This window comes from Sceloporus occidentalis, unplaced genomic scaffold (assembly GCF_023333645.1).
Source record: "Sceloporus occidentalis isolate IW3139 unplaced genomic scaffold, rSceOcc1.0.p SCAF_2, whole genome shotgun sequence".
Taxonomy (NCBI): Eukaryota; Metazoa; Chordata; class Lepidosauria; order Squamata; family Phrynosomatidae; genus Sceloporus; species Sceloporus occidentalis.
Genome location: NW_028316982.1, coordinates 200,800,499 through 200,828,153, shown reverse-complemented (window position 1 = coordinate 200,828,153; position 27,655 = coordinate 200,800,499). Strand labels below are relative to the sequence as shown.

The window sequence follows — 27,655 nt, the reverse complement described above, 5'->3', positions numbered from 1 at the left end:
GGGAGAGAAGATGGGTCTCAGTCCAGGTTAGTAGAGAAATTGCTTCTGACATGGGAAATCTGGAGTCTATCTGCTAGTGCTATTTATGAGCTCTTTGCTGTTATGTTGTTGACTCAGATCAGAACTGACCTGTTTCAGATGTGGTGATGGAACATTAACAGGGTTTCAATTCCAGCCAGTTTATACTGTGGGACAGATCATGTTGATCCCATCTTCCTTGTGTATACTGAGAGTTGGACACTGCTCCCCACCTCCTCAGGCTAGCATTTGTTATGACCTAATTTCTGAAAGATTCCAATTGGGTGCCCCTGAAGAAGGGCTGGTGATAGCCTTAACAGAAATGATGCTCAGTCTCTCCTTGGGACCTGAAGGTGTGTTTACTTGAGGTATCTGTCTTTGATAAGGCAGAAATAACTACTGAAGTTGTCTAGCATGGAAGCATGCCCAGGGAACACAATCTACTGAGTCAATTACAAGACTTTGCAGATGGGCCAATAGCAGGAGATCCAATGTGTAAGATATACCTATCTGATGGTCTTCCAAATGGACATTATCCCTTCCTCGGGCAAGAATACCCTCTCCAAAGAGGTATCAATAAGAGTCCCAATGTTTTTGAGACAGAATGAGGTGGCTTTTCCCATGACTGACCAGAAAACCATGTCTGAATAAATAAAGCACAGAGTCTTCAACCCTGTTGAAGAGAAGCAGATCTTATCAGGTCATTGTCAAGGTACATATACACATGTATGCCCCACTGTCTCCAATAGGCCACCAGATATACCACCACCTTGGTGAATACCCATAGACAGGATGAAACACTCAGTGGGAGAGCCTTGTATTGAAATACGCTAAGCCTGGTAAAGATATGTAAAACAAAGGAATTTCCAGTGAAGTTGGACTAAAATGTGCAAATATGCTTCAATCAAATCCAGCAACACAAGATAATCTCAAGGCCTCAGGACTGCAGAATAGTCTTGAGAGTCTCCATTCTGAATTTGTGTCTCCTCACAAACCAAATGATCCACTTTAGGTCCAGAATAGCCTCCATGACTTGATCTTTTTGGATACAATAGAAAATATAGAATAAGAGTCTTTCAATCTGGGGAAGATAGCACTGTTTCATGCCACAATCAAGTGTTCTATTGCTTCTGGTATCAGTTGATGTTTCTTTGTGCTTCAGGACTTTGGGAAAGGAATGAAAAAGAATAATCAGAATGGTAAATTCTGTTAAATAAACATTCCTTGGCAATGACAGTGGTAAATCAGGATCTTCAGGCTGAGACGGTTCAAAGTGGGGGAGGCAATTCCATGCCTTGATGGCCTTGTGAAGCACAACCACAGAGACCTCAGCCTGAAAGAGTCTGGCTGAAGAAGGTGTTCCTGTGAGTGAGTCATACTCCTGCTCAGAAAGCTCCCCCTTCTCACACTTCCAAAGCAGTGAGTGGTCTTCTTTTTAAGACTGGAGAGACAGTGAGATCCAGCATCTACTGGCCTCTTACTCGTGCCCTTGGAGCTTTTATACAAAAAGGCCTCTGTGGCAGCAGAGTTGCTTGAGCGTCTTTAAGAAAATGGCGATTGTGGTAATGATGCTTGAGCGTGGGGGGGAGACCCGCATATTTCAAGAGCAATGACGGAGTCATGCATCTGAAGGGAAGAAGGGAGAGACAAGGATTCTCTTCATTTGGGAGATTCACGTTGACTAGCTCTATAATCAGGATCTATTAGAGTGGGCTGCAACAGGAGGGAGGGTGGAGAAGAATGAGTAGGGTGGGAAACAGTAATCTGGGTGCCAGATGAAGTCACAATCTCCTAGGCTGTAACCAACCAATCACAGAAATCTTGTTGGAGGATTTGTCCAGCTGCCACTGGAGACTGCAGGGAAGAGGAGGAATGAAATATGTTACTCCCTCCCGAGAAGCCACTTTTCCATTGCATCCCTAGACCCAGTCCTAAGCACAGTGTTTGTGATGATGGGCACCTCAGTCCTACATGGAGGAATCGCTCTCCTCTGACTGCGCCAAGTGCCCCTATGCCCTTATTGTTCTGCCATTGTATCCTTGGAAGTACCAAGCCTGGTGGAAGCAGCATCCCAGGGCTACCTTTCCAACAACTGGTGGAAGAGGCCATGGAGAGAAAAAGGGGCTACTATCTTTTAGTACCTATCAGCAATAGGTGGCAGGTGAAAAGGAGAAGAAAGAGTGAGAAACATAGCATTTTTTAATGTATGGAAAAAGTTAATAAGCAAAGCAAGAGTGAGAACAGCCTACACAGAGCAGAGGCAGCAACTAGACTGTCCGGTTAGTGGCTTGCTTCCCCTGGTGGCTGCTTCCATGAAGTTTTTTCTGCCTACCAGAATGAAGAGGAAAAGCAATCCACTACACAATGTTTCCCCTCCACTGCTGGAAAACTTTTTGATTCTGAAAAATCTAGAAGTTTCCAAACCTACCTAATTTGTACAAGGTCCCATGGGACAAGAAATGTCTCCTGAGATTTTATGTCATAACGCTTCCTAAGCCTTTGCATTAACCTTTTGGTTACCTGGCCTAAATCAACAAACTTAGCTGCACTGGATGCCATGATCACACTTTTCATAATAAAAGTTCATGCTAGAGAATATTTAGCTCATCTCTAGTATTTTTAGACACATCATGCAACAACATTCAGTATTTGATAATCTACTATAGTTTTTCATTTTAGTAATTCATATTGTAACTTTCTGTGGTTACAGACATATTAGGGAAATCCCTTCTATAAGAGATATTACAGACCTGCTTCATGGAAAGGCAGAGTTAAAATGCATGTCTCATTTTACAAGCTTTTACAACTATCAGTCAATATTTTATTTTGTCCAGGTATTTTCTCAATTTTAAATCTGTGGATTGATGTTTTTTTTAACTGTTTTATATTTTATAATGATTGCATGTTTTTAATTACTATTCTATGTTATTTTGAGGAAATGATATATAAATTGGATGATAAAAATGCATTATAAACAAATAAATTATAAACAAACAAAAACATTATGTCCTTTGGTATTTGTCAGCTGAAAACAAAAACATTGGTACACAAGGAATTGAACCATCATGTCATTAGAAGGTCGCTGCTCTGAATTTGGCTCAAAATTAAGAAAAGACTATTTAGAAAGATTCCTTTGTGGGTTTCTCCACAGGAAGCGTTTCTAGGAAGATGGAAATCTTTAAACATATGGCTCAAATATAAGGATATTTTATTTATGAATGAACAAAACAATTTGAACTGAAACCCATCCAGGAACTTTCTCAAATGGACCCTAAGAAACACTGGCTTTTATACATCCAGTTAAATTAAAGATTTAAAATAGACTCCAAAACTTTTGAAATAAGAGAAAAACAGACCAAAGTAGAAGACTTACTAATTTCAGGAAAAGTGAAAAAAGTGGCAAAAATTTATAAAATACTTCAAGAACTTGATCAGGAAGAAGACCCGATTTCAGAGGCAATGACTAAGTGGGTGACGGATCGTGGAAGGATTATTGATCTTGAGAGTTGGAAATATGCGAGAACTAGAACAAAGAGGTTTACCCGAATCGCAGACTTTAAAAGAAAATTATTTTAAGATGGAGCAAAGATGGTACCTGACACCAAATAAAATGGCAAAGATGTATAACCTAAGATCAAAGAACTGTTGGAAATGCAACACTGCAATAGGTACCTGGATTCATATGTGGTGGCACTGCACGAAATTAAAAAAATTCTGGAAACAAATACATAGAATGATTGAAGAAGCGTTTCAAACAAAATTTGAGCTAAGACCCTAAATTTATCTATTAAATATGCTTAACAAGTTGCCATTACAGTTCGAAAGAAAACACTGGAGAATCTTATTGTATTTGATCACTGCGGCTAGAATGGTAATAGCACAAAAATGGAAAGATGATGAGATGCCAGGGGTGGAAGATTGGCTATTGAAGGTAATAGAGATGAGAAACATGGATTATCTAACAGCTCTTTTAAACAACAACATTGAGCAAACAGAGGAAGAATGGTTTCATATCTTCGAAATATGTAACCAGAAATGGGTAAAAGGAAAAGGAAGCAGTAACTAATGTAGAAATTTGAAAAGATATTCTTAGACCGGGGACACTCATATAGGTAAGAGTTTAAAATGAACGGTTATATGACAATGTAATTAAGTTTACTAATTGGTTATGTATAGAGAATAAGCTAGATAAAGTTAGGTTGGACAGAATCAATTTTTGTGACGACTTCAGGAAGTTATTAATGGATATATAACAAGGATTTATGAGTTATACTTTGTGGATTGTGCAGTTTTTTATTTTTCTTCTTTATTTCCCTTCAAATGTTGGAACTTTCTTGTGGATTTTTAGGGATGTTGAACCCAACAAAGGCTTTTATTTTTATTTATTTTTCTGACATTTTGAAGATAATCCTTGTGTCTTGGTATTGATGTTCGATGTAAGCAATGTTTTATAATTGTGAAATAATTTAAAAATAAAATTAAAAAAAGAAGAAAACAAAAACAAAAACAGCAATACAGATCTCTTGCCCCAAACACGAAAGCATTCAGATTTTGAGTTTGGGGGCTAAATTTCACATTCAAAATCAAAATCTGGAATGCTGGAGTTATTTCTAAATGCTGTTTAATTATGAATCATTACATGTTTATTCTAGCTTTGCATCATATCTCACAGCAAGTGAATTTCACAACAACAAATAGAAGAACAATTCTTTATGGGGGAAAGGCATCGTGTTTCAGGGATTTTTAAATAAGTAAACTATGAACTAATTATATTTCTCAATATTTTTATGAAACACAGTTACACAAATCCATCAAAAAGTGACAATATCAAAATTAACAGCTTCTCACTCTACTACTATTCAATGACAGTTCAAAGATTTTTCAGTTTCATTCAGAGCCTAATGAATCTCTTTGGAATGCTTTTTACTTTGGAATATGATTTTTAAAGCACTGCCTCCTAACTTTACTGAACTTTGCAACATGCACAAATGCTCCCTATAAATTAATACACTTTGGCTGCAATCTGATATGAAGCTGCCAATCCAGTGGGTTCTTGGTATCTACTGGGGTTTGTTCCAGCCCCCACCCCCCCATGGATACCAAAATCCATGGATGCTCAAGTCCCATTATATACAATGATGTAGTAAAATACTGTCCCTTATATAAAATGGCAAAATCAAGGTTTGTCATTTGGAATTCTTAAAAATTTATTTTTTTCAAGATCTGGATGGCTGTTGAATATGTGGATGCAGAATTTGTGGATATGGAAGCCTACTGTAACAGATACTACCACCTGTTTGTCAGTTACAGTACTCTTCTGTTTCCTTTTCCTGGTGCAAAAGATCCCTTTCATGTGTATTTAGGGATCAGATGAGGCAGTTACGGAATGTGATAGGTATAATAACTAAATAAATAAAGCTTTTATTTTTATCTTGCTTTTCTGTGATGAGACAATCAAAGAGGCTCACAACACATTAAAATATCCACATTCAATATTATATCTCAGATTCCCTCCCTTAAAACAGAATTAAACATAATATAATTAAAATTAAAATATCTATTAATATAAAAAATATAACAATAAAAATATAACGTATGGTTCTTATGGATTGCCCTCCCCTCAATTCTCAGTATATTTCCAGATGGGGAGGTGGAATTTAGGGCCATTATGGACAAACCTTTTCAAAAGACTTTGCTGATCACCCCATTTTTGCCTGGTACAAAACCCCTTTGTTCTCCATAGCCTGTGCTCTATTGTACTTTCAGCACACCAGCAGTAAAATCCATTTGGGGACCTTCTGCCATTTCTCCATTGCTGATGTGTGGGGTTATTTCTAAACACACACACACACAATGTACTTTCCATTTATCTTTTATTAACTTTTTATTTTATTTTTTTCTTCTTCTGTGATGGGACAATGCAACTATGGTGTCAGTGGGGTGGGATTCCAGCCCTGGACATAGGAAGATTAACATATCAAAGAAGGTGTGGGAGCGGTAAGGATGGAGATGGACAGATGGGAGGGGAGTGAGATCAAGAGATCCAAGGAGAGAGTCAGATGGGAGGGAAAAGAAGGGAGAGAGATCACCAGATAGAGGGAAAAGGAGGGGGGTTGAGGGGTGGGGGAGAGCCTGGTCTGTGAAGAGTGATTGAGCTCTTAATTGGTTTTTTTTTTTTTTGATGAGGAATGTGATTCTATTATTACAATAACGCTATTTAAAAAACAGCATGGGAAATGTGATGTGTGGAAAGGTGAGAACAACTTACTGGGCTGCAGCCAAATATATATGAAGGGAAGAAAAATGTGCAGGAGAATGTATTAGGGAAGTACAGGGTGGACATGTCAAATGTCTCCCAGCCCAGGAAATCTAAAATGCGAATGACTGCTATAGTCATGGGACTGACACCAAAACATAAAAGGTACTACAATCCTGGTAACAGAATTTATCAATTCCACTTCTCTAGCAGGACAAAGTATGAAAATGCCATGGGAGTTATATCTCATTGAACTAAACAAGAACTTACATGAATAGTTCTGTAACACAGTTCTCATTTATAGTTAAATAAATTCAACAGAAGGTTAAATACCTTAATTTTTTGATTAAGCAACTTGATTTCCATTTTCAAATTTGTAGTAACTGCCTGAGCATCAAGTGTCTTTTTCTTCTCAACTGCTAACTGATGAATAAATGATGTATTGTTCAATGCCAGTTGCTTTTCCAGGTCCTAAGGATATTATAAGCAAATTGTCTATTAAATGTTTAGTAACAGAGTATTACATTTGTAAAGGTAATTGCCACAATAGACACTGGGCATTTCCCAGTAAAAAACAACAACACATTTTTACTGGTAATAAATGCTATACTGCTTTATGTATAAAAAAATAATGTTTAAAGACAGTAACAGAAGTGTGAGGATGGAAATAAGTCATTTAAATGAGAAGAAATATCGCATCACTCCCACACTGGATGGAATCCAATTAAATCCTACTGCTGGTGAAATGATCTATGGAACAGGTCCATCTGCGAAACAAGGAAGGAAGTAATTCTCCCTCCTCCTACAGCAATCCTTGTTCCCTGAAAATCTGTGCTGGAATATTGGAGGCCCATTGGGAACAGATTTTGGGAGGGCATAGTGTCTGTACGTGGAGGAGAAAGTATATGCACAAATCTACCCAAGCAGCATTGCAGTTTGTCTTCTGAGGGTGATTAATTAAAAAAAAAACAGGCAGGAATCCAGTTAAAGTTAGTCTTAATTTACTTCCATTTGTCTCTTAAGGGATGTCAATATGTCAGTATCCTAACAGAGCAATCAATACATCCTACTTTTTTTGAAATCTAAAAGAACACTCCCTCCTCTTAGAAGCTACTGTCAACAGCAGGTGAAGTGGTTCACAAGACATGTTTATCCCACATCCCGCAGCACAGTCTTGAAAGGGAGCAGAACCATTATCATCAAAAAGGACTTCTCTATCTCAGCAAGAGCAGATAAGTCAACCATATCTCACACAGTCTAACAGCCATTTTACTAACTTCAGTAAATAAGGGGAAATGTTATTGCCACAGTGAGTGTGGGAGGGATGGGGAGCAACTGTCTAGACTGGATTTTACAGAATGCTGTCTAGTGATCCCACAGAGGAATACTGGAAGGAATTACACATACTCAGAGAATTTCCCATGGAGGTGCAGAACCAAATCCATATTTGAAGTCGAAGGCTTTCACAGCTGGCATTCATAGCTTTTTGTGGGTTTTTCTTGCTATGTGGCCGTGTTCTAGAAGAGTTTATTCCTGATGTTTCACCGGCATCTGTGGCTGGAGAAATGTCAGGAATAAACTCTTCTAAAACATGGACACATAGCCCGAAAAACCCACAAAAACCCACAACTAGACATGTTCTACCTGGTATCCAAAACACACAAACAAGGCAAGTCTGGATGACCTATCAACTCAAGCATTTGAATACTCACAGTTGGCACCTCTGGATATAAACCATATTTCACCAACACTCTCAGCTGTGTGAAGGAGACTACTAACTTTCTGCAGCAAATACAGTCCATCCACAACCTCCCAGGGAACACCATCAGGCATTTCCTGTTTAACTTTCGTTTAAATCCTGTTTGCCCCCTAGGGTGATAAAGCAGTTAGCCACTATGGATGCAGAATCCCTGTATATCAACATCCCACATAAAGATGGACCACAAGCTGTCAGAAACTTCATTCCAGATGGGACCTTAACAGACCTAGCCACTACATCACCTTTGGTAAAAACATGTTTCTTCAAGTTAATGGTACTGCCATGGGCACATGCATGGCAGCACAATAAGCCAACATCGTGGCTGACCTAGAACAACACTCCCTTAACTCCTGTACCTGAAACTGCTCCTCTATCTGAGGAGCAATGTTTATATCTTCATAATCTCAACTCATGGAGAGGACTCATTCAAGACATTCCATGAGCGTTTCAACAACTTCCACCCCACCATCAATCTCAGCCTGGAACTATCAACAGAACAAGTTCACTTTCTGGACACCACCATACAGCTACTCAATGGACATCTAAGCACCACACTATATCGCAAACTCACTGACCACTACACATACTTACATCCGTCCACTTTCCACCCTGACCACACCACTAGATCCATAATGTACAGCCAACCTCTTTGACAATCCCATCTGCTTAGACCCACAAGACAGAGATCCCAAACACATGAAATTACAACAAGCATTCCTTAAACTACAATAACCACAACATGAAGTTAAAAACAACAGAGGCAAGACTTGTACCCAGGACCAATCTATTACAGAACAGACTGTGGACAGAAAATGACAGAATCCCACCAGTGGTGGCATACAGCACCCAACTGAGACCTCTTAGATGTATCATCAATGAACTACAACCCGGACAATAATGCTATCCTCTCAAGGGCTCTTGGTGGCAGGCCTTTACTTACTTACAAACAGCCTCCAAACCTCAAGCTACAGAAGAACACACAAGACAGATGTGGACACAAGTACAAAACCTTGCCACAAACCCAGATGCCAACTCTGCCCACACATTTATTCAGGAAATGTCATCACAGAACCTGCTGATATCACCCAGAATATTAGGGGGACTTTCACTTCCTCATCCTCCAATGTGATTTATGCCATAATATGTCAGCAATGTCCTTTAGCACTATACAATGGGCAAACAGGCTGGTCCCTGTGACAGAGGATAAATGGACATAAATTAGACATTAGGAATGAGAATATACAAAAAACACTTGCAGAACACTAGTCTTCTTGGGCATTCCATCTTGGACCTTAGAACAGTGGCATTTGAACAAAAAGACTATAAAGGAAAATTGGAAAGAAAAACAGCAGAATTGGAATGTATTGTCCATCAGTAGTGGGTTGAACAGAGACTATGGTTTCTTAGCACACTATACACGTTATAACTCCTCAGCCTCATGGGGGCTCTCTTGGCTAGTTCATCACATCTTTTTGGCTTCCACACTACATCCCTACACTAATTAATATGGTTTTCTACTAACCTTAGCTTCAGGCATCATCCTTGATTTGTCCCCTAAGAACCATCATTAATTAAAACTGCCACCTCATCTTGCCACCCACAAAGTTTTGCATTCCTATGGTAATTCTTAAACACAGAGTGCTATATCCCTGGGCTTTCCACTCCACCACATGCATCTGAGGAACAGGCTCAAACCTATGAAAGCTCATGCTACCAACTTCTATCCTTCAGTTGGTTTCAAAGGTGCAGCAAGATCCCTTTGCACAGTAAGTTATTGTCATCTTTATTTTAAAAAGATTATTAGACAGAACAACTGAGAATAAGTCAGTGTATGATGGCAGCAGACGTGATTCCTCACTGCTTTTGAACAGTTGCTTCTGAAAGTCGCTCGAGATCAACCCCATGCCTTATACTCACTCCTGAGGGAAAGTGCTATGCACTTTCTTTCCACATTCCAAAGCAAGAGGAGATCAGGAAGAGTCCATCTGCATTCATTAAGGAATAAGGTGAGGACTGACCCATATTTCTGAAACTCCCATCTGGGAGGAATGGTTTTAATTCAGCAGTTATATGAAGATATAACTGACCCAGTGTGGTGTAGTGGTTTGAGCACTAGACTACAACTGGAGACCAGGGTTTGATTCCTTGCTCAGTCATGGAAACCCACTGGCTGACCTTGGGTGAGTCATACACACTCAGCCCCAGAAAGTCCAGCGATAGGGTCATTTTAGGATTGCCATAAGTTGGAAACAATTTGAAGGCACATAGCAACACAATGATGAAAGTAACTGCAGCCCTAAAACATAAGGATATCTTGACAGGTCTGAGCCCTGCTCCATTTTAATCTCCATCCCAAGAATCTAGTGCCATTAAGGGTGGAGAAAAAAGTGGCAAAAAAGATAAACCATCTGGCATTTACCAAAATCTAAGATAGTTTAATCAAAATCACATTCCCTCTCTTTTTGCTGCTGTTAGTTATGCCACGCTGTGCTCATCATATAATGGTTACTGAATATTTTCTGGCTATCTTTTTAAAGAGGAAAACAGAGAACACTTGATTAATAAACCCCTGAACCACCCAGCTATGTTATGTTACCACAGAAAACACATCTGAAGTAGAATTATGTTCAAATTGTACTTCCAGTTTAATGTGACTGTTACAGCCCAAACTTAAACATATTACCTGAATTTTCTTATCATTAGCAACCATCCTTTCTGAAAGGGCTGTTACTTTGTGTTTAAGTTCTTCTCTTTCAGTAAGATGCTTGTCTTCAGAAAGTTTCTGCAATGCCTGCAAGGTATCTTTTGTCTTTAACAGTTGTGCTTCCACTTCTCTAAGCTTCCTAGATGCATTCCACTCCTGCTCCTGTGATTTCCTGAGCAGTGCCCTTAGCGTTTCCACTTCCCCACAGTGTTTTGCTATAAGATCAGGCAGGTTAATCTCTGCATTTTCATATTTACTTATTGCTTTCAAATGCCGAAGCTGCAGCTTCTTCAAGATCTGGTTTTCCATATTAGCTGCCTCCAATTTATTGTTCAAAACAGACACTTCATTCTTTAGCTCTTTAATGTTGTGAAGACTGGCTGACAATAAGCGACGGGCCACATTATTCTTCTGGGAATTTATAACATTGCTGGTATCACAATTAATCTTTTGCTGCTTTTTCCTTTTAGGTAATGTCTTCCCCCCTATATTTAGACCAGAACAAACTGAGATGGTATGTGATTGGAAAAAATAAAATATGTATAAATCTATATAAGCACTATATAAGCACTACAAAAGCTCATGCTGCCAATTTCTTTCTTTAGTTAATCTCAAAGTTGCTACAAGAACTCTCTACATGTTGATTATATAGACTAATATGGCTATATCTTTGAATTCTACCATTAGGACAATAGGTAGTACTAGGATAAACACAGATTTAAGATTGAAATTTATTTTTAATTCATATGAACGTAAGAAGAACCATGTTGGCTCAGACCAAAGACTTGATCTAATTCAACATGTTGTTCACACAGTGGAAGCCCATAAGCAGGGTATAATTGCAACCTCCATTATTTACTCCCTTGCAACTGATATACAAAGGCATTCTGCCATTGGAAGTGATATGTAGATATTGTGACTACCAGCACTGATGGTCTCATCTTCCACAAGTTTATCCATCCCCCCTTTTAAAGCCACTGATGTTGGTAACCATCATTGCATCCTGTAGCAGTAAATTCAGTTTAATCATGTGCTGTTCATAATGTTTTAATGCTTTTCTATCTCTCTAATACACAGAAGAGTTATAAAGTTTTATATTAAATTTTGCCCTGCACAAAAGTACAGGATGTACCATACAGAAATACTACCTTGTCCACCAACTAATGAGAGTGCGTATTGAAACAGAACAAAATTTAATAAAGAATATTTTAAAAAAGAAAGAAAGAAACAGAACATAAAAACAGACTTCAACCAACTGGGTGAACAAGTCACAGCTCCTGCTCCCCAGGTCAGTTTTCTTTGTTTCATCTTTTTTCCATCCCCTATTCCGTCCCGTCAGTTACTTGTGAATGTCACATGAAGCAGATGCAGACCATTCATGACATCTGATGAATGACACAATGTTTAAATGTTGTTTCCTACAACTAAGAGGTTTCCAAGAAATATGACAATTGGAAATGTTGGGATAACTTTAGCAATAAGAGTGGAGAAGCACCATAACTGGTAGGTACCCAAGAAACCCTTAGCCTTAATTAATTAAATCATAATCTGTCACGCATAAGCTAATGTATCAGTGATCAGTAGTGCTAACTGTCTTCATACCTTTGGCTGGGTGATCCTTTCCACTTTTCTTCTTTGGTAATTCCTCTTTTTTGGTGTCTGGTTGTTCTAAAGTACTACTGCAGCTGCTGCTGCTGCTACTTCTCCTAGAAGTTTCAGAAGAGTAAGTCTGGAAATCATCATCATAGTAATTCTGAGAACTTCCACAGCTGATCTGTTCTGAACAACTGCTGCTGCTGCCAGCCCTCCTTGAAATGTTAGCATGAAAGTCATTGGAATAATCAAGCTGAAAGTGGCCACACTGACTGGAAGGTTTACTGTTATTAACTTTATTATTACTGTTGCTTTGGGTGCCTCCGGAAAGCCTGCTAGGAGAATCACTTGGGCTTCCACTTTCTGTGCACAGTTTACATTTATTATCTTCATTGGCTATAAAATGGGGCAGAAAGTCATCTGAAGCCATCACTCCTTCATAAGTGACCCATAACCTATTGAATTTAAGAAGATTGTTAATTGCATATACAGTAAAACCACAAAAACAACATAGTAAATAGTCATAAAATGAAACTATGTTATTTATTACTACTTACTGAATGCCACAACCTTTCAGCTCCAGAAATAGTTTGGTTGATCCTGCACAAAAAAAAAAAAAAAAAAAATCATCACAAGTTTCAGTCTCAGTTTTTTTATTACAGTCCTTATTTTCTGAATATGTAATGTACTTGCACAATAGATTATATTCTTAGTGTTGTTCATGAACTCTGACAGTTCAGGAGATGGTGCTTGACTTCTCTCAAGAAACTAAAAAGGCTAAAACAAAAGTATATAAAAGTATATATTTTAAAAAAGTATATAAAAAGTATTTAAAAAATATAAAAAATATGGACATTGTATATATTTCACAAAGTGGTTAAATCTATATGGAAGTTCTTCCCTGAGCTCAGCTGCCTTCAAGATATCTTTCTTGTTGAATAAGGGTAGAAATGTTGCATGCTATTCCTTACTGCTATACAAATTCATGAGGAATCAGAAGACCTGATTAATATGGATTAGCTTAATTCTGAACATGTTAATATATTATGGCTGTTATGTTAATTCCCTTTTATATAAACATGCAGTGTTTTATATATGCCTGCGGTATTTAAATTTTGTTAACCACCTTGAGTCCCTGTACCAGGAGGAAGGCAGCATATAAATAAATAAAATAATCATGATATTTTTGTGGGTTTTTTGGGCTATGAAGAGCTTATTCCTGATGTTTCATCAGCAGCTGTGGCTGGCATCCTCCAAGAATGCTGGCATGCAAGAGAGTACATACATACATACATACATACATACATACATACTGTTGGTTGAAATGAGGTGATTTGCATGTTAATCTGTGTATACAGCTGCTGGCAAAACGTCAGGAATAAACTCTTCTAGAACACAGCCTCATAGCCCAAAAAACCCACAAAAAACTATGGCTGCCGGCTGTGAAAGCCTTCGACTTCACATAAAAATAATAGTTTCTAGGCTTGGCTTCTCTTGTGAAACTGATCTGTCTCATTCAGAAAATTTTACTGGGGGAGAGGATTACAGGATCTTCAATTTGTGACTCTCTCATTTCCCCCCAACCGTGTCTTTTGACCACAACAAATCTTTTCAATGAGGAAATAATGCCTCATTTTCTGGTAACACTAGGAGCTATCTATCTGGAATAACCCAGAGTTAGCTTCTGCAATGCTAAGTCTCAAAACAAGGTTAGCAAACATGGGTAGATCCTCGTTTCAGAAACAGCAAAATCCCATGAGTGTTTACTCAAATATTAGTTTCTCTGAGTTCAGTGGAGCTTACACCCTCATCATATACCCACTTAGACCGAAATAAGCCTCACTGAAGTCAGTGATTCACTTCTGAGTAAACATTATACGATTGCACTATTAGCTTTCTTAAGCATGAAAGATAGGAAACAAGACTTGATGGAGCTTCTGAGAAAAAGAGGGCAAGGTTGGAGAAGGGGGAAGTGTTGGCAAGTGACACTGAATAACAATAGTGGAAGCAAAAAAGCAGGGAAGAAGCCAGCAACTTGAAACTATATGGTAAAAATAGTCTGCCGGATAGCTATGTTAAAATGGAAAATGTAATTGCATGGCATCTTCAAACCTAATCAACTTATTTAAGCATGATCTTTCATGGACTTTGTTGTTGTTGTTGTGTGCCTTCAAGTAGTTTCTGACTTGTGGTGACCCTAAGGTCACAGGGTTTTCTTGGCAAGTTTCTTTAGAGGGGCTTTGCCATTGCCATCCTCTGACGGTGAGAGAGTGTGACTTGCCAAGGCCACCCGGGGTGTTTCAGTGGCTGAGCTGTGATTCGAACCCTGGTCTCAGAGTCAGGTCAACACTCAAACCACTATGTCATGCTGGCTCTCTTCATGGACTAGAGCTCACTGGTGCAAAAAGTGAGCAGCTGTCCATGGAGAGTTTATGCTGAAAGAAATTAGTCTTAAAGAAACCAAAGACTGTATTTTCTTTTGCTTTTACAGGTAAAAAATATCCCTTGAGGGGGAAAAAGGTTGGGAGGCAATGCACTGCATATTGTGGGAAAACATGAACATTGTCAAATTTGAGAAAAGTCTGAGTGAGTTGGGAAAGCTTTGGGATCTAAGCCCTGGGTAAAGTGAAAACTATTTCAAAAGTTACATGTGTGGCGATCTCCTTACTGCTTAAATTGCTTGTATATCCTGGGGTAGCTGTACTGGCCATATAGCAAAGTACAGCATCATCCCAAATCCACAAAACAATTATACCTTTATTGGACCAACCAAAATGTACATTATTCACATTGAAAGCTTTTGACTTGGTTTTGTGAATTTTAGATGATATCGTACACAATTGTTTTTAGCTATTTAATGTTTGTTTCTTAAATGACTGTGCCCAGCCTTGGGAGCCCAGGCGAACTGAGACAGTACAAATAATAATAATAATAATCAATTTGGATGAATAAATAATTAAATATATAAAACACTGCCCCCAATGTATGACTATCCCACAGTCATGGAGTTAGTTTTTTGTGGGTTTTTCAGGCTATGTGGCCATGTTCTAGAAGAGTTTCTTCCTGACATTTTGCCAGCATCTGTGGCTGGCATCTTCAGAGAATGCTTGCCTGGAAAAAGTGTGTGTGTGTGTACACACACACACACACACACACACACTGTGTGGGTCTGGGAATGCAGGAGTGAGTTATTTATACAAAGCATGGTGTAGTGATTTGAGTGTTGGAGTGCTGAGTTTGAATCTCAGCTTGGCCATGGAAACCCATGGTCTGACCTTGGTCAAGTTACACTCTCTCAGCCTCAGAGGATGCTTGCAACGGGAAAAAAAAACCTCTGAAGAAACCTGCCAAGAAAACACTGTGGCAGGTTCGCATTGTTGTTGTGAAGTTGAAGGCTTCCGTGGCCGGCATTCATAGTTTCTGTGGGTTTTTCAGGCTATGTGGCCATGTTCTAGAAGAGTTTATTCCTGACGTGTCACCAGCATCTGTGGCTGGTGTCTTCAGAGAATGCTGGCATGGAAGTGAGTGGGGTATATATATTCTGTGTGACTTTGGGTAGGGAGGAATGGTCTCCATGTTAATCTGTGTACTGTTCTGTTGTTGCTGGCAACGCCTCAGGGTGGGAGGATATTTAAAGAGGATTAGTTCTTGCTTAATTAGTGATCATTGGCGCGTTACAGACCACCGGATTGCGGCGGTCTGTTGCCGCCACCGCTTGCACCATCTGGGAGCCACAGCCTTTAAACGTTGCGCCTCCCGGATGCTGCTGAGAAGGAGCGCGGAAGAGCCCCAGAAGAGGCGCTGCAAAGCGCAAGGGGCGCATTTGCAGTGTCATTTCCAGGGCGACACGTGCGGATGCAATGCCTCCAGCACGTAAAGATGGCGGCACCTGTGTGTATAGGGCGCCGCCATCTTTACGCCCCCGTCACGTGCTAGGGGTGAGGCCGGTATGGACGCTAGGTCCTCGGCCAACCCCTAGCACGTGACAGGGGCATATTAAAGGCCCATCTATAATGCGCCATTGTCTGCTGGGAAAGCCCCTGACCCTAACTGGTTTCTCATTTGCAGAGTCCTGATTTTGCTGTTTTTCAGGACTGGTAACCAAACTTTGTTCACTTTAAGGGTTTCTCCTTTCTGGTTGAAGTTGTCCAAGTGTTTGTGGATTTCAATGGCTTCCCTGTGCCTTTTGACCATGCCAACAACTATCAGGTCCCTAGCCACGGCCACATAGTGTATACACACACACACCCTACTCTGTTCCATGCTAGCATCCTCTGAAGATGCCAGCCACAGATGCTGGCGAAATGTCAGGAATAAATTCTTATAGGACAGGGCCACATAGCCTGAAAAACCCACAAAAAGCTGCTGTCGTTGTTGTTGTTGTGTGGCTTCAACTATAAACCCACTGGATGACCCTGTGCAAGGCACACTCTCTCAGCCTCAGAGGATGCTTGCAAGAGCAAAAAGAAACAAAACCCCTCTGAAGAAACTTGCCAAGAAAACTCCGTGAGCTTTAGGGCTGCCATAACTCAGAATCAACTTGAAGGCACACAACAACAACAAGTTGGCATTGCTGCCAGCTTTCCTTATAAGGGTTGCGACGGCAGGAATGGGCAGGAGAGCCCTGCAAAAGCGAGTGGGAGCCAAGGAGAACTGCTGCTGCTTTCCTCTGCCCTCCAGGTGCAGCCTTCCTCGCCTGCTGAGCCTGCTGCCTCTTACCCACAGCGCCGCCCAGCAAGCACCCAGAGCCTTCCTCTGGAACCCCTCCACACCACGCACCAACCTTCCTTCATCCACGTTCCAGGGTTGCCTTGGGGCCTTTGTTGGCATTGTTTTCAGATCCTAGTTGCTATGGTAACCGGAGGGTGCCTTCGCGGAGCCTCATGGGAGTTGTAGGACAATGGGGAATGGAACACTGCAGAGAGGGGACAGAACTTGGCTTTCTCTCCTGTGGCAAATTGGAAAGACTTTTTTCCTTTGCTAAGGAATTCTGGGAACTGTAGTTTTGGGAGACATTTAGCCTTTTCTGTCAGAAAGCTCTGGTGCCAGAAATAGACTACAATTCCCAGGATTCACTAGCAGTGAGCCAGGGCAGGTCTTAGACTGGATTATTTCTGCACTGTGTTTTAGACCCCTAAGGCGAAGCTATCCTGGGGTTTTCTTGGCCAGGTTTGTTCAGAGGGAGGGGGTTGCCATTGCCTTCCCCTGAGGCCGAGAGAGTGTGACTTTCACCTCAAGGTCACCCAGGCTTTGCTCTGGTGCCACAACAACAATCTCCAGCATCTTTGGTTGCATCCACACTGGAGAAATAACCCGGCTTTAACTCTTTGTCTGGCTCTTTGCTATGGAATTCTGGGAGTTGGAGTTTGTTGTGGGGCTCAGAGTGGAGTCTCCAACCCAGAATTCCATAGCAAAGAGCCAGACAAAGAGTTAAATCCGTGCCAAACCGGGTTATTTCTCTAGTGTGGATGCAGCCAAAGATGCTGTGGCAGTTCAGTCAAACTAACCTAGCACACTGCAGAAATAATCCAGTTCGAGACTGCTTTAAATGCCCTTTGGCTCAGTGCTGGGAATTGTGTAGTTTATCGTGGCACCAGAGCTGAGAGGGTTCCATGTCTCCCAGAGCTACAGTCCCCAGAATTCCCTGGGGCAGTTAAAGGAGTCTCGAACTGGATTATTATACCTGCAGTGTGTCTATGATATTGTTATTATTATTCAACTTTATTTACACAGCGCTGTACATAAAACAGAATAAAATGAAATTAGAGCAGTAAATAAACCACATGGAGTGAATTTAGGCGTGGGGTTTTTAGCTTTCCTTTTAGTCATGCCTTTCATTTTTCACAGTGCTTGTCCTCCTTTGCAGTGATGACCCCCTGCCTCTAGCAAAGACACCTCTCTTTCTTTCTCTCTTCTTCTCTCTTTCTTTCTTGCTCTCTCTTTCTTTCCTCCTCTCCTCTCCTCTCCTCTCCCCTGATTGGTGTGCCACACTCTCTGGCCTTTTAAGGACTGTCACCCAGTCAATCTAAAGTGATGGGCCAGGAAGGGGGGGGGGGGCAGGGGCTTTGCAATGGATGCTTCCCCCAGCCAATCCTCTCTTGGCCTGGCTCTTGCCCAAATGCTGGGCAGCCAATGGAGTGGGCACATTTTGAAGGAGGGGAGATTGTGGGGAAGGGGGAGGCATTGGCTGAACTGGAGAGAAGTGGAAACCCCTTCATTGAGGAGCTGCTGCTAGTGCTGCATGCCCAGCTTCTTTGGGCAACTTGGGCAAAGACTTGGCTTGGCTTCACAATGGTGATCAAAGTCTTTGTAGCGACGTCCTCGGGGTCGACAGCGGTAGGTGGTCTGCCCACATTTGGGGGGGGGGCTTCCCTGGGAAAGGGGCATGGGGCACTCCCCCACTGGGGTCCTTTGCCAAAGGGATCCAGTGGAGAGTCCAGGTTTTGACAGTGTTGAGACTCTCACTGAAACGAGCAACTCCCCCCCCCCTTCAGTCAGGTCCCAAACACACCGCAGACACCATTGGAGACTCAGTGCTAGGAAATCCTGTGAGTTGGAGTTTTATTTGGCAGAGGAGGCCAAATGTCTCCCAAAACTACAGCTCCCAGGATTGCCTAGCATTCAGCCAGGGGAAGTCAAGATGCAGTGTGTTTTAGACCACTGACTCAAACTTTATACCAACTTTTTTATCCTCTTCCAGAAAACATGCAGGGGGAGTTGTGTTGGCCATTTCACAAACACAAACAAAAAACCCACCAGTGATGCCTTTTCTTGGCTAACCAAAATGCAAAATACACTTGCACAATGTACTTCGAAAGCATGCAACAAGTATATTGTGCATTTCGGTTGGCCAAGAAAGACATCACAGGTGGGTTTTTCTCTTTCAGTTAGTCCACAGATTCCTTTGCATACACTTTGAATTCTGCCACTATAATGCCATGGTGCTGAGGACCAAAATAAATACATAAAAAGGCATCATTATTACAATACTACTACCCATCCTGGAAGGGTAGCAGTGTGAGCTCTCCCCTAAATAATAAAGGTAAGAATGTGGGCTTCAATTCACAAGCTTCCTTGGTAGGCTCAAGTCTACACAAGCTCACACTACCAACTTTTCTCTTTCGCTGTTAGTCTTAAAGTTGCTACAGGTCTCTTTGCGTAATGTTTTTCCACTTTAAATTCCACTATAGTGCCATGGCACCGATGACAAAAATGCATTATTATTACAGCACTACTACCTATCCTGGAAGAGTAGCTGTGTGAGCCCTCACCTATAGTTACCATCGAGGTCCATCCTTAATAAACCAAAGACTTGGGTTTTAATTCACAAGCCTTTATGGTACTTATTTCTCTTGAAGATAAATGCTCTTTTCTCTTCTCTACCTGCATCTTTTTCTTTAAGGTGCCACGGGGCATTCTTCTAAATGTGCAGAGGAATACACTAAATGCAAACCAAGTCATGTTTTTAGGGGACAGATCACTGAAAATATGCACCTTTTTTGGACTGAAATATTCTGAGTATTGCAGATTTGGGGTGAAATCAGATGGAGGGTCTGTCCCACATCAGAGCAATGTTTCAGAGCAGTCTGCATTTTAATACATGTTATTGTTATTGTAACAACATAAAAGACCTAGTTTGGGGGAAAGGAGTTTTTAACATTTCTTTTGATGATGGCCAAATAAGGTTTCAATGTCTCTGGAGGGGGAGTGAGACAAGAAGAAAGTACATGTCTTTTTAAAATTCTTAGAGGTGACTTCTAGTCCTTACCCTAATATTCTGCTTCCTGGTGTGTTTTGTGCAAATGTGATATCAAAATTCAGAACTGTTATGTGGGCAAAGTGAGAAGTTTGGAAGGTGGGAACTGGGAACGAACTGTTTCCTTTTATATCCAGTTCCCACATGAGCTCAAATTGCAGCCTCGGCTAAGCAATGCTGTCTGTCACAGAGAGGCTTCTCAACCGACTGGCTGCTTCTTGCACATAACTTGGGAAATGCATCGCTGACACAACCTCAAGAAGCTTCCAGAGCAGAAGGAGAACTGGAAAGGAAAAGATTAAATACTCTTCTATCTGTTGCAGATTTTCTCTCTACACAGTTATAGTACTATGATTCTGCGCTATGTTTCTGCTTTAACTGCCATAGTTCAGTCCAATTGAATAGAGGAGATTATAGTTTAGGAAGAGGTATTTATCATTCTCAGTCAAAAAGCTCCTCTAGTGTCTTACCAACCGCAAACCCCAGGTACTATGATTGGGCAGTGTGGATGGGCCTCTGTAACCCCATGTGTACCAAATGTACTAGATTGTGTATTACAGATTATGACATTTCCTCCTTACCAATCACTGCATGCTTTCTCTGAAATAATATGTACTGCATTTAATGGACGCTACTTCCTAGTAAGCATGTTTTGGGTTGTAGCCTTGATGTACTAAAGTATTTGTTGCAATAATGTACAGTTGACCCTCCACATTTGCAGCTGTGACTTTTGAAGCTTTGATTATTCACGAATTTGATTAATATGTTCTCTCTAGGAATCTCTAGGTCTTCCAGCGTGACTCTGTTGTCAACTTCTGCCCAAAAGTCACACTGGAGGACCTAGAGATTCCTAGAGAGAACACTTCTCTAGATATTTGAAGGTCCTCCAGTGCAATTTCATGGTCAAGTGCTGGCAGATCTTGAGCACAGAATTGCCCTGGAGGACCTAGAGATTTCTAGAGAGGTGTTTCTCAGTGGTTTTTTATTTGCAGTTTTTCCACTTTCACGAGGGTCCTGTGTCCCTAACCCCAGCTAATGTGGAGGGTCCACTGTACATACTTACCTGGCAGCAATACAGTGACACTGACCCCTGAGTAAATGAATGAATGAATCTTTATTTGTATACCGCTATTCCAATGATCACAGCGGTTTACAATCAGTTAAAATTAGATTAAAAAAGTGTCATCCCCTGAGGGGTGGTCTCTGGTTTTGGGAAGTGGAATTCCTAATCCAGAAATAGTTGATTCACCCCACCACTCGGACCACAAACTTGTCAGTTGCACAATAAAAAGCATGGCAGGGCATTGGACTTGACGGCCCTTGAAGTCTCTTCCAAGTCTCTTCCAACTATGATTCATTCTCCATTATCTTACACATTCTTCCTAAGATGGGACAAAACAGGTATGGATAGTGTAAAAACAAAATATTTTTTCTGCTTTAGAAATATTGGTTTAACTCATATATGGATTTGTGCAAATTTAATAAACAGATTAAATTAAATAGATTAAATTGGTGGATTTTATATAACCAAAACTAATATGTTTATGTACTTACAATTCATTTAAGTGGATTATACTCCTGATTGTAGCAGCTTTTAGAAGAATTGTAGTAACTGGTAATGTATACGATTATCACAGAAGTTTATGACATCAGTACTATATGAATATCATGGAGTACAGTCAGAAAAAGTAATAGACATGAAATTTAAGAAGCTCAGCAGACCCCTAGCTGCTTATTGTACTTTCCTGCAGGGAGGAGTGGTGGCAATAAGAGTTGAGTAGGCCATCTTTTAATGAAGAAGACTCCCTCGCACTGACATCTTGGTAAGCAAAATATTCTCCTGAGACTTTTCCTTTGTTCATCTTTTTTCTATTGCAGGTAGTTCCAGAATAGTACACACACAGAGAGACACACATAATGCAGACTATTATAGCTATGGCATGTCAGATCTGGTAACCCAACCTATCAAACATTGAACCCCAGTAGTTTATAGACATATCACTTTCACATTCAGTAGCAGATTGGACTAACAGTTGACTCTTTCTTGAATTTTAGGAAGGAGGCAAGTTTAGGAATACAGGGCAGGCTGGGTGACACAAATAACTGTGTCCTCAAATAACTTCTCTCTCTTCTCCCCGCCTCCTCCAGATTGCTAATGTGAATTTACTAGCCCTGCATAAATCAACAAGATCATTTGTTTTATTTTGTTTTTCCAGTCGAAGACATCCTGACAGCTCCCCACACCTATGACCCATCTCTTGTCTGTGGACTTGTGGTGGCAGGAACTGAAAACAGCAAATGTAGAAACTGTATCTTGGGAAGCTGAAACTGTATACACGGTTTATTTATAAAAAATCCCAGCATGTTTCAAATTGTAATATATTCTCAGATCTTCCTTGTGCCTGTTAACATAATTACAAAGCAAGCACTTAAATAAACATTGTATCTAGTTTTCAGTATCTTGAGTCATGGACTGTCATTGTGCTATTTGTAAACAGATGATTTTCAGGTCTCTTTCTTCCATAAGTATCTTTCATTGAATTTCCAATTTGATGAACGAGGTGCAGATGTCCTCTGGAGCCCTCGATGGAGCAATACTCAAATACTGAAGAAATAACTATATTATTATTATTATTATTATTATTATTATTATTAGGCAGGCTGCATTCTAGTGCTGCACTGGAGACAGGGCAAGACATCTTGATTAGGAAGCACTATTAAATCACATGCCACTCTTCAACCTTTTTATTACAGGTACAGTAATCACCCTAGCAGATGGAAAAATTGTTATTCCAGCAATAATATATTTACTGAACCCTCCCTGTTTTAATATCAAATATTTTGGGGTGGCTTGGTCTTGAACTTCATAAAAGACATGTTCTTTATAAAGTTAAGTTAGCTTTTTAAAAGACGTGTTCTTGGAGCAGATGAAAATAATTAGAACTGGTTTCTTGATGTGGATTAACACAACTACCTGCATTTTAGAGACTTCTTTGGCATCTGGCTTTGAGGTTCTAACTGTATTGCTACTTTTCATTTCTATGTGTTTGCTGCTTGTCCCAGCCATACATTTTCAGCTTATTTAATAGCACTACAAGCTGCAACACTATCTTTCTTTACAATTTTGACTTTGCCTAGGCTTCATAAAGGGATGAGTCCTCTTTTTAGAGGACATTTGCCTCCTAGAATAATTTATTGCATATAGAATATGTAGTTTCAGTTAAAGGCCTCAGTTTTCCAACTGTGTACCAACACCAGAGCTTCAAAAAGGTCCTTTTTTGCACTGATGACCATGCTAGCTGGGGGAATCCCAAGAGTTACAATTTAAGTTAAGAAGTAACATATCTAAGCTTTGTAATTACAGTAGCTGAAATATTCCCATAATGATCCTATATTCAAGCCGGCAAATGTGGTATCATATTAGAGTGTTAAACCACTGCATAATCAAAGCTGAGAATGAATAATAGGATCATTTATAAATTATTATTTTACACTTTCTGCTTGTTTATTTTGTACTAAACTTTATGGAAAACATATATGTATAAATGGCTGGTAGTATGACAGATGTGGTTCTGGTGGCTGAAGACTTTTCAGCAAGGGCTTTTCTGCACAGGCTACTGATCTGAATCATGCTAACTCAGCCCTGACTGTTAGACAGCCTTCCCACTAGAGGGAAGGTTGTGGTTCAGTGGTTGTGGCTCAGTCATAGACATAGACTACATGCATATGGAAGGTCCCAGATTCATTATTCAGCTTTTCCAGATATTGCTGTGAAAAACTCCTGTCTGAAACTCTGGAGCATTGCAATCAGTCATTACAGACTGAGGGTATGTAAAATGAAGCCCATAGGCCCCACAAAGCCCCAAGATCCACTTTTGGAGCCCCTGTCACTTTCTTGTTTTTCCAATTTTTTTCTCAGAAAAAAATGGGGATAAAATGGAGGGGGGAAAAAACAAGGAAAAACTGAAAAATGGAAGAAAATCCATTATGAAATATTTTATTTTAGCATGATTCAGGAAAAACATGGACAAAATATCCCCCCCCCCCCCAATGTTTCCACAGGCCTTCACGTCTCTACTCAGAAGCATTATTTTTTTAAATGTTGCACTTTGCTCACCTTCTCATGTCTTTATAGTTTGATTAATTTATGCCTTTTCCTTCCTCATAAGAACACAGGACAGCTCATAATCTTACATAAAAATGAATATCATAAATTACGAAGGTGTGTTAAAATACAATGATAGCATTTGATGGAAAGCCCAACCTTCACCTCTGCTTTCATGCAAACTGTCTTATTTAGTGGGTGTTTTGCCATTCTTAGAGAGCCAATGTGTGTAGTGATTTGATTGTTGGACTAGGACTCTGAGAGACTAGGGTCTGAATCTCCACTCAGCCTTGGAAACCGATGGGGTGACTTTGGACAAGTCACATATTCTCAGCCGTCAAACCAAGGCAACCTTACCAATACTTACTTATGATAGGGTTACCCTAAATCAGAGGCAACCCGAAGGCACATAACAAGTTGCCATTTGTACAAGACTATTGAGAACACCTCAGCTCTGCCTGAATACTTTAAATCATACAGATGGACAGGAAAGACAGCAGATGCCGCCTCCTTTCCTTTGCTCTGCTCATCCTGCTCAGCTCTTATTTCTGTCAAAAGGTCCCACCAGGTCCCTCCAATATTACCAGAGATCATCAGTTCATTTCCATTGTGTCCCCACACTTTCATAATCTCTCAGCCTCCATCTTGTCTATAACAACTGGCTGGGAAGCCAGGAATAAGTTTATCTACATGACAAATTACCACCTTCTGCTTTTATGGACAGGAAAGATTCCTGCCTTTTGCCTCAGACTAATGAGCTCTAGGACATGTTGAATCAAAAGTACTCAATATCTTAATGCAATGAGGAGAAAATCCAGACCACTTGTTGGGATATCTGAGTGATTGTGCGACCTCCAACATACCCATTTTCTGGACTTGTGTTCATTCCTTTCAAATGGTTCAACACTCTCTTAGGATAGTAGCATCTTCTTATCACATGACACTATGTTTGTCCAGTAACTGGTCTGTAGTCCATCCATTGCTGGAGCATTTCTTCTGATGGGCAAAACCCATCAATACCTCCCAGTTGTGCTGCTTTTGCCTTGGTTATTCAAGTGTGATAAATTCATCTCAAAGCAGTTTTGATATACAGGCAGTCATGTGGTATGACTGATTATGCTACTCTTCTCCTCCCCCTTCTCCCTTACTATTCCCAAGCAGGTTGTCCCCCCCCCCCCCATTTCATTATTATTATTATTATTACATGGATTGCCATGATGGTGCAAGTGCATTTAAAATTAAAATAAATAGAGACTGAAAGGCATGCTGGGAAAAGGATAGGACAGGGAGGCAGGGCTATGGGGGCCGGTGTGAAAAAAGCAGAGGATTTCTCTTTCTTGAAGACAGTTTTCCCCCCTATTAGCATGGGGAAGTATTCAGAAACGTTACTTGTACTTAAAACACCTCTTGCTTTAAGACCAAACCTCAGACTTATAAAATAATCTTAATGAAACAAAACAAATCAATAATGATAATGATAATAATAATAATAATAATAATAATAATATGATTATTTATAGGATGAGGTTTACAGGTATCTGGGTTCACTTAAGAAGATGGCATACATACCTGTCATGTTTTCACAGATGAAAATGGACATATGTGGCCAAGCAAAATCAGAATGTGGTCAAGATTGCAAAAGATAGTAATGAGAAAGAACACAAGAACTGTCAGAGGTTGCAGCAGTTTAGTTTTGCCTGAGCCAACTGGGAAGACCAAGATTCCATCCCTCCTCTCCTTCTCCCCTTCCTGCTGAGTTAACTGAATGCAAGCTACAGTACTTTTGCAGTTTGCATTCAGCTTGCAACAACAGAAATAAGCTTAGGATAAAGGGGCAAAGTGGGAGAAGAAGAGAGAAACAGGGACGTTTTAGAAGCAGCTGAAAAAGAACAACAACAGAGGATTAATCAGGACAGTCCCTGCCAAACTGGGACAGTTGGAAGGTGTGATGTCATGGATTTGTATCTGAAAACGTTGTTTCATTTATTAGTTGTGTATTACAGTACAGTATAAGATAAGGAGCTGTTGGGAGGGGGAAAATTGAAATGGTAGAGTGAATGCTGATCAGTGGCATGTTTGAGAAGATTTGCATAATGCTGATGAATTATGGGAGTTCAGTTAAACAAGGGATTTGGAGTTGGACTAGGGTTGAAGTGGGATTTGGTATGATTGGTCTGAGTTAGCTTGAGAGGAGTATGAGAGAGGGTGTGTGGTGCTTTAAATTTAATGCATAACTAACTTGTGTTATATTTTACTTCAGTAAATTAAAAAAAGTTCTTGCATCTAGCCTCCATAAATGCTATCTGCTTGAGAGCTTGGATTCAGACAAAGTGTTCGTAGTGGCAGTACTGAATACAGAGGGGTACTGTCCATTGAAAACAGAAAGTGCATAAATCCTCATAGGTATCTTAAGGAGAATTAGATGGTCCTCACAGTTAGTAACATACAGATGGGACAGGAGAAAGCATTTACATTGTGGCAGAGGTGAGGATCAGGGGAAGCCCTCACGCTTGATTACTGAAGTGAACAACAAGAAGAAGTTTTATTTATATCCCGCCTCTCCAGAGGGATCATGACAGGTTGCAACAATAAGAAATACATAAATGAAATACATAGTAAAATTACATAATCCCCTTATCCCCTCCCTTAAAACTAATAACAACATTATAAAATGCTATTAAAATCACTTAAAATTAGACATAATTGAAGCAAGACATCTTGGGGCAGTCGTAGGACAATCCATATGAGTAGGACTAGGCTGATCAATCAGGGAAGGCCTAATCAATCAGGGAAAACCTGCTGGAAGAGATCCGTCTTGAATTGATGGCCTTTTTAAAGCTGTCAAGATTGGTGATATATTGGATATCTTCCAGCAGGCCATTCCATAATTTTGGAGCGGCAGATGAAAGGGCCCTCTGGGTAACTGCAGCCAGCCTGGTCTTCACTGACTGCAGTAGAACAACATGGGAATCTTCACATTTTGTGGGTTGAAGGGTAGAAATTCCACATTTGGCCACAGTGATGGGATTGCCTGTGTGGAAAACCCTTACAGTTGGTGGCAAAGGTGAGATAAGGCTTAGAGAACCCCCACAGAAGGTATGGGCATATCTACACACAATGCACTGGTTCATAAATGCAATCTAGGCGAAGTACTGGGATGGTGCTTTTATTGCACAGTTGTACCCCATGAGAAGCCCTTGCTCCAAAGGCAAGGCAGGCAATATCTTGTGGGCCCATTAATCAACTCTGCCACTGGAAACAGTGTCACCAGCTAAAAATGATCCATCAGATCTCAAAAATGGTTAATTAAACTGAATATATTGCCCCTAATTCATTAAAACTTTGAACAATCATGTCAGCACTTCTTGTTTTTTTAAAATATCAACAACATAATTGATCAACGGCAATGAGTGGTTCTTGTTACTTGTTACAATATATGGCACTGTTAAATGGGGTTCTAACAT

At 40.3% G+C, this 27,655-nt stretch overlaps 2 protein-coding genes across 4 annotated transcripts in view; one reads left to right on the top strand and one right to left on the bottom strand.

Annotated features, from left to right (window-relative positions):
- Positions 1 to 17,183, bottom strand: part of LCA5L (lebercilin LCA5 like) — a 30,853-nt gene extending 13,670 nt beyond the window's left edge. Inside the window, exons 1-5 of the mRNA XM_089511987.1 lie at positions 17,114 to 17,183; positions 12,888 to 12,930; positions 12,340 to 12,785; positions 10,717 to 11,222; positions 6,608 to 6,745 (exon numbers count right to left, since the gene is read on the bottom strand). Coding sequence (XP_089368113.1) covers positions 6,608 to 6,745; positions 10,717 to 11,222; positions 12,340 to 12,785; positions 12,888 to 12,930; positions 17,114 to 17,123 — 1,143 coding nt within the window. The 5' untranslated portion in view covers positions 17,124 to 17,183. The remainder of the gene's footprint in view (positions 1 to 6,607; positions 6,746 to 10,716; positions 11,223 to 12,339; positions 12,786 to 12,887; positions 12,931 to 17,113) is intronic.
- Positions 17,184 to 18,496: 1,313 nt separating this feature from the next.
- SH3BGR (SH3 domain binding glutamate rich protein) overlaps positions 18,497 to 27,655 on the top strand; it is a 51,815-nt gene continuing 42,656 nt past the window's right edge. For 2 of the 3 annotated variants that reach the window (XM_089511990.1, XM_089511989.1), the window contains exon 1: positions 18,497 to 18,666. In XM_089511990.1, the coding sequence (XP_089368116.1) occupies positions 18,622 to 18,666 (45 nt within the window). In that variant the 5' untranslated portion in view covers positions 18,497 to 18,621. The remainder of the gene's footprint in view (positions 18,667 to 27,655) is intronic. The other variant, XM_089511988.1, reaches the window with a different exon arrangement.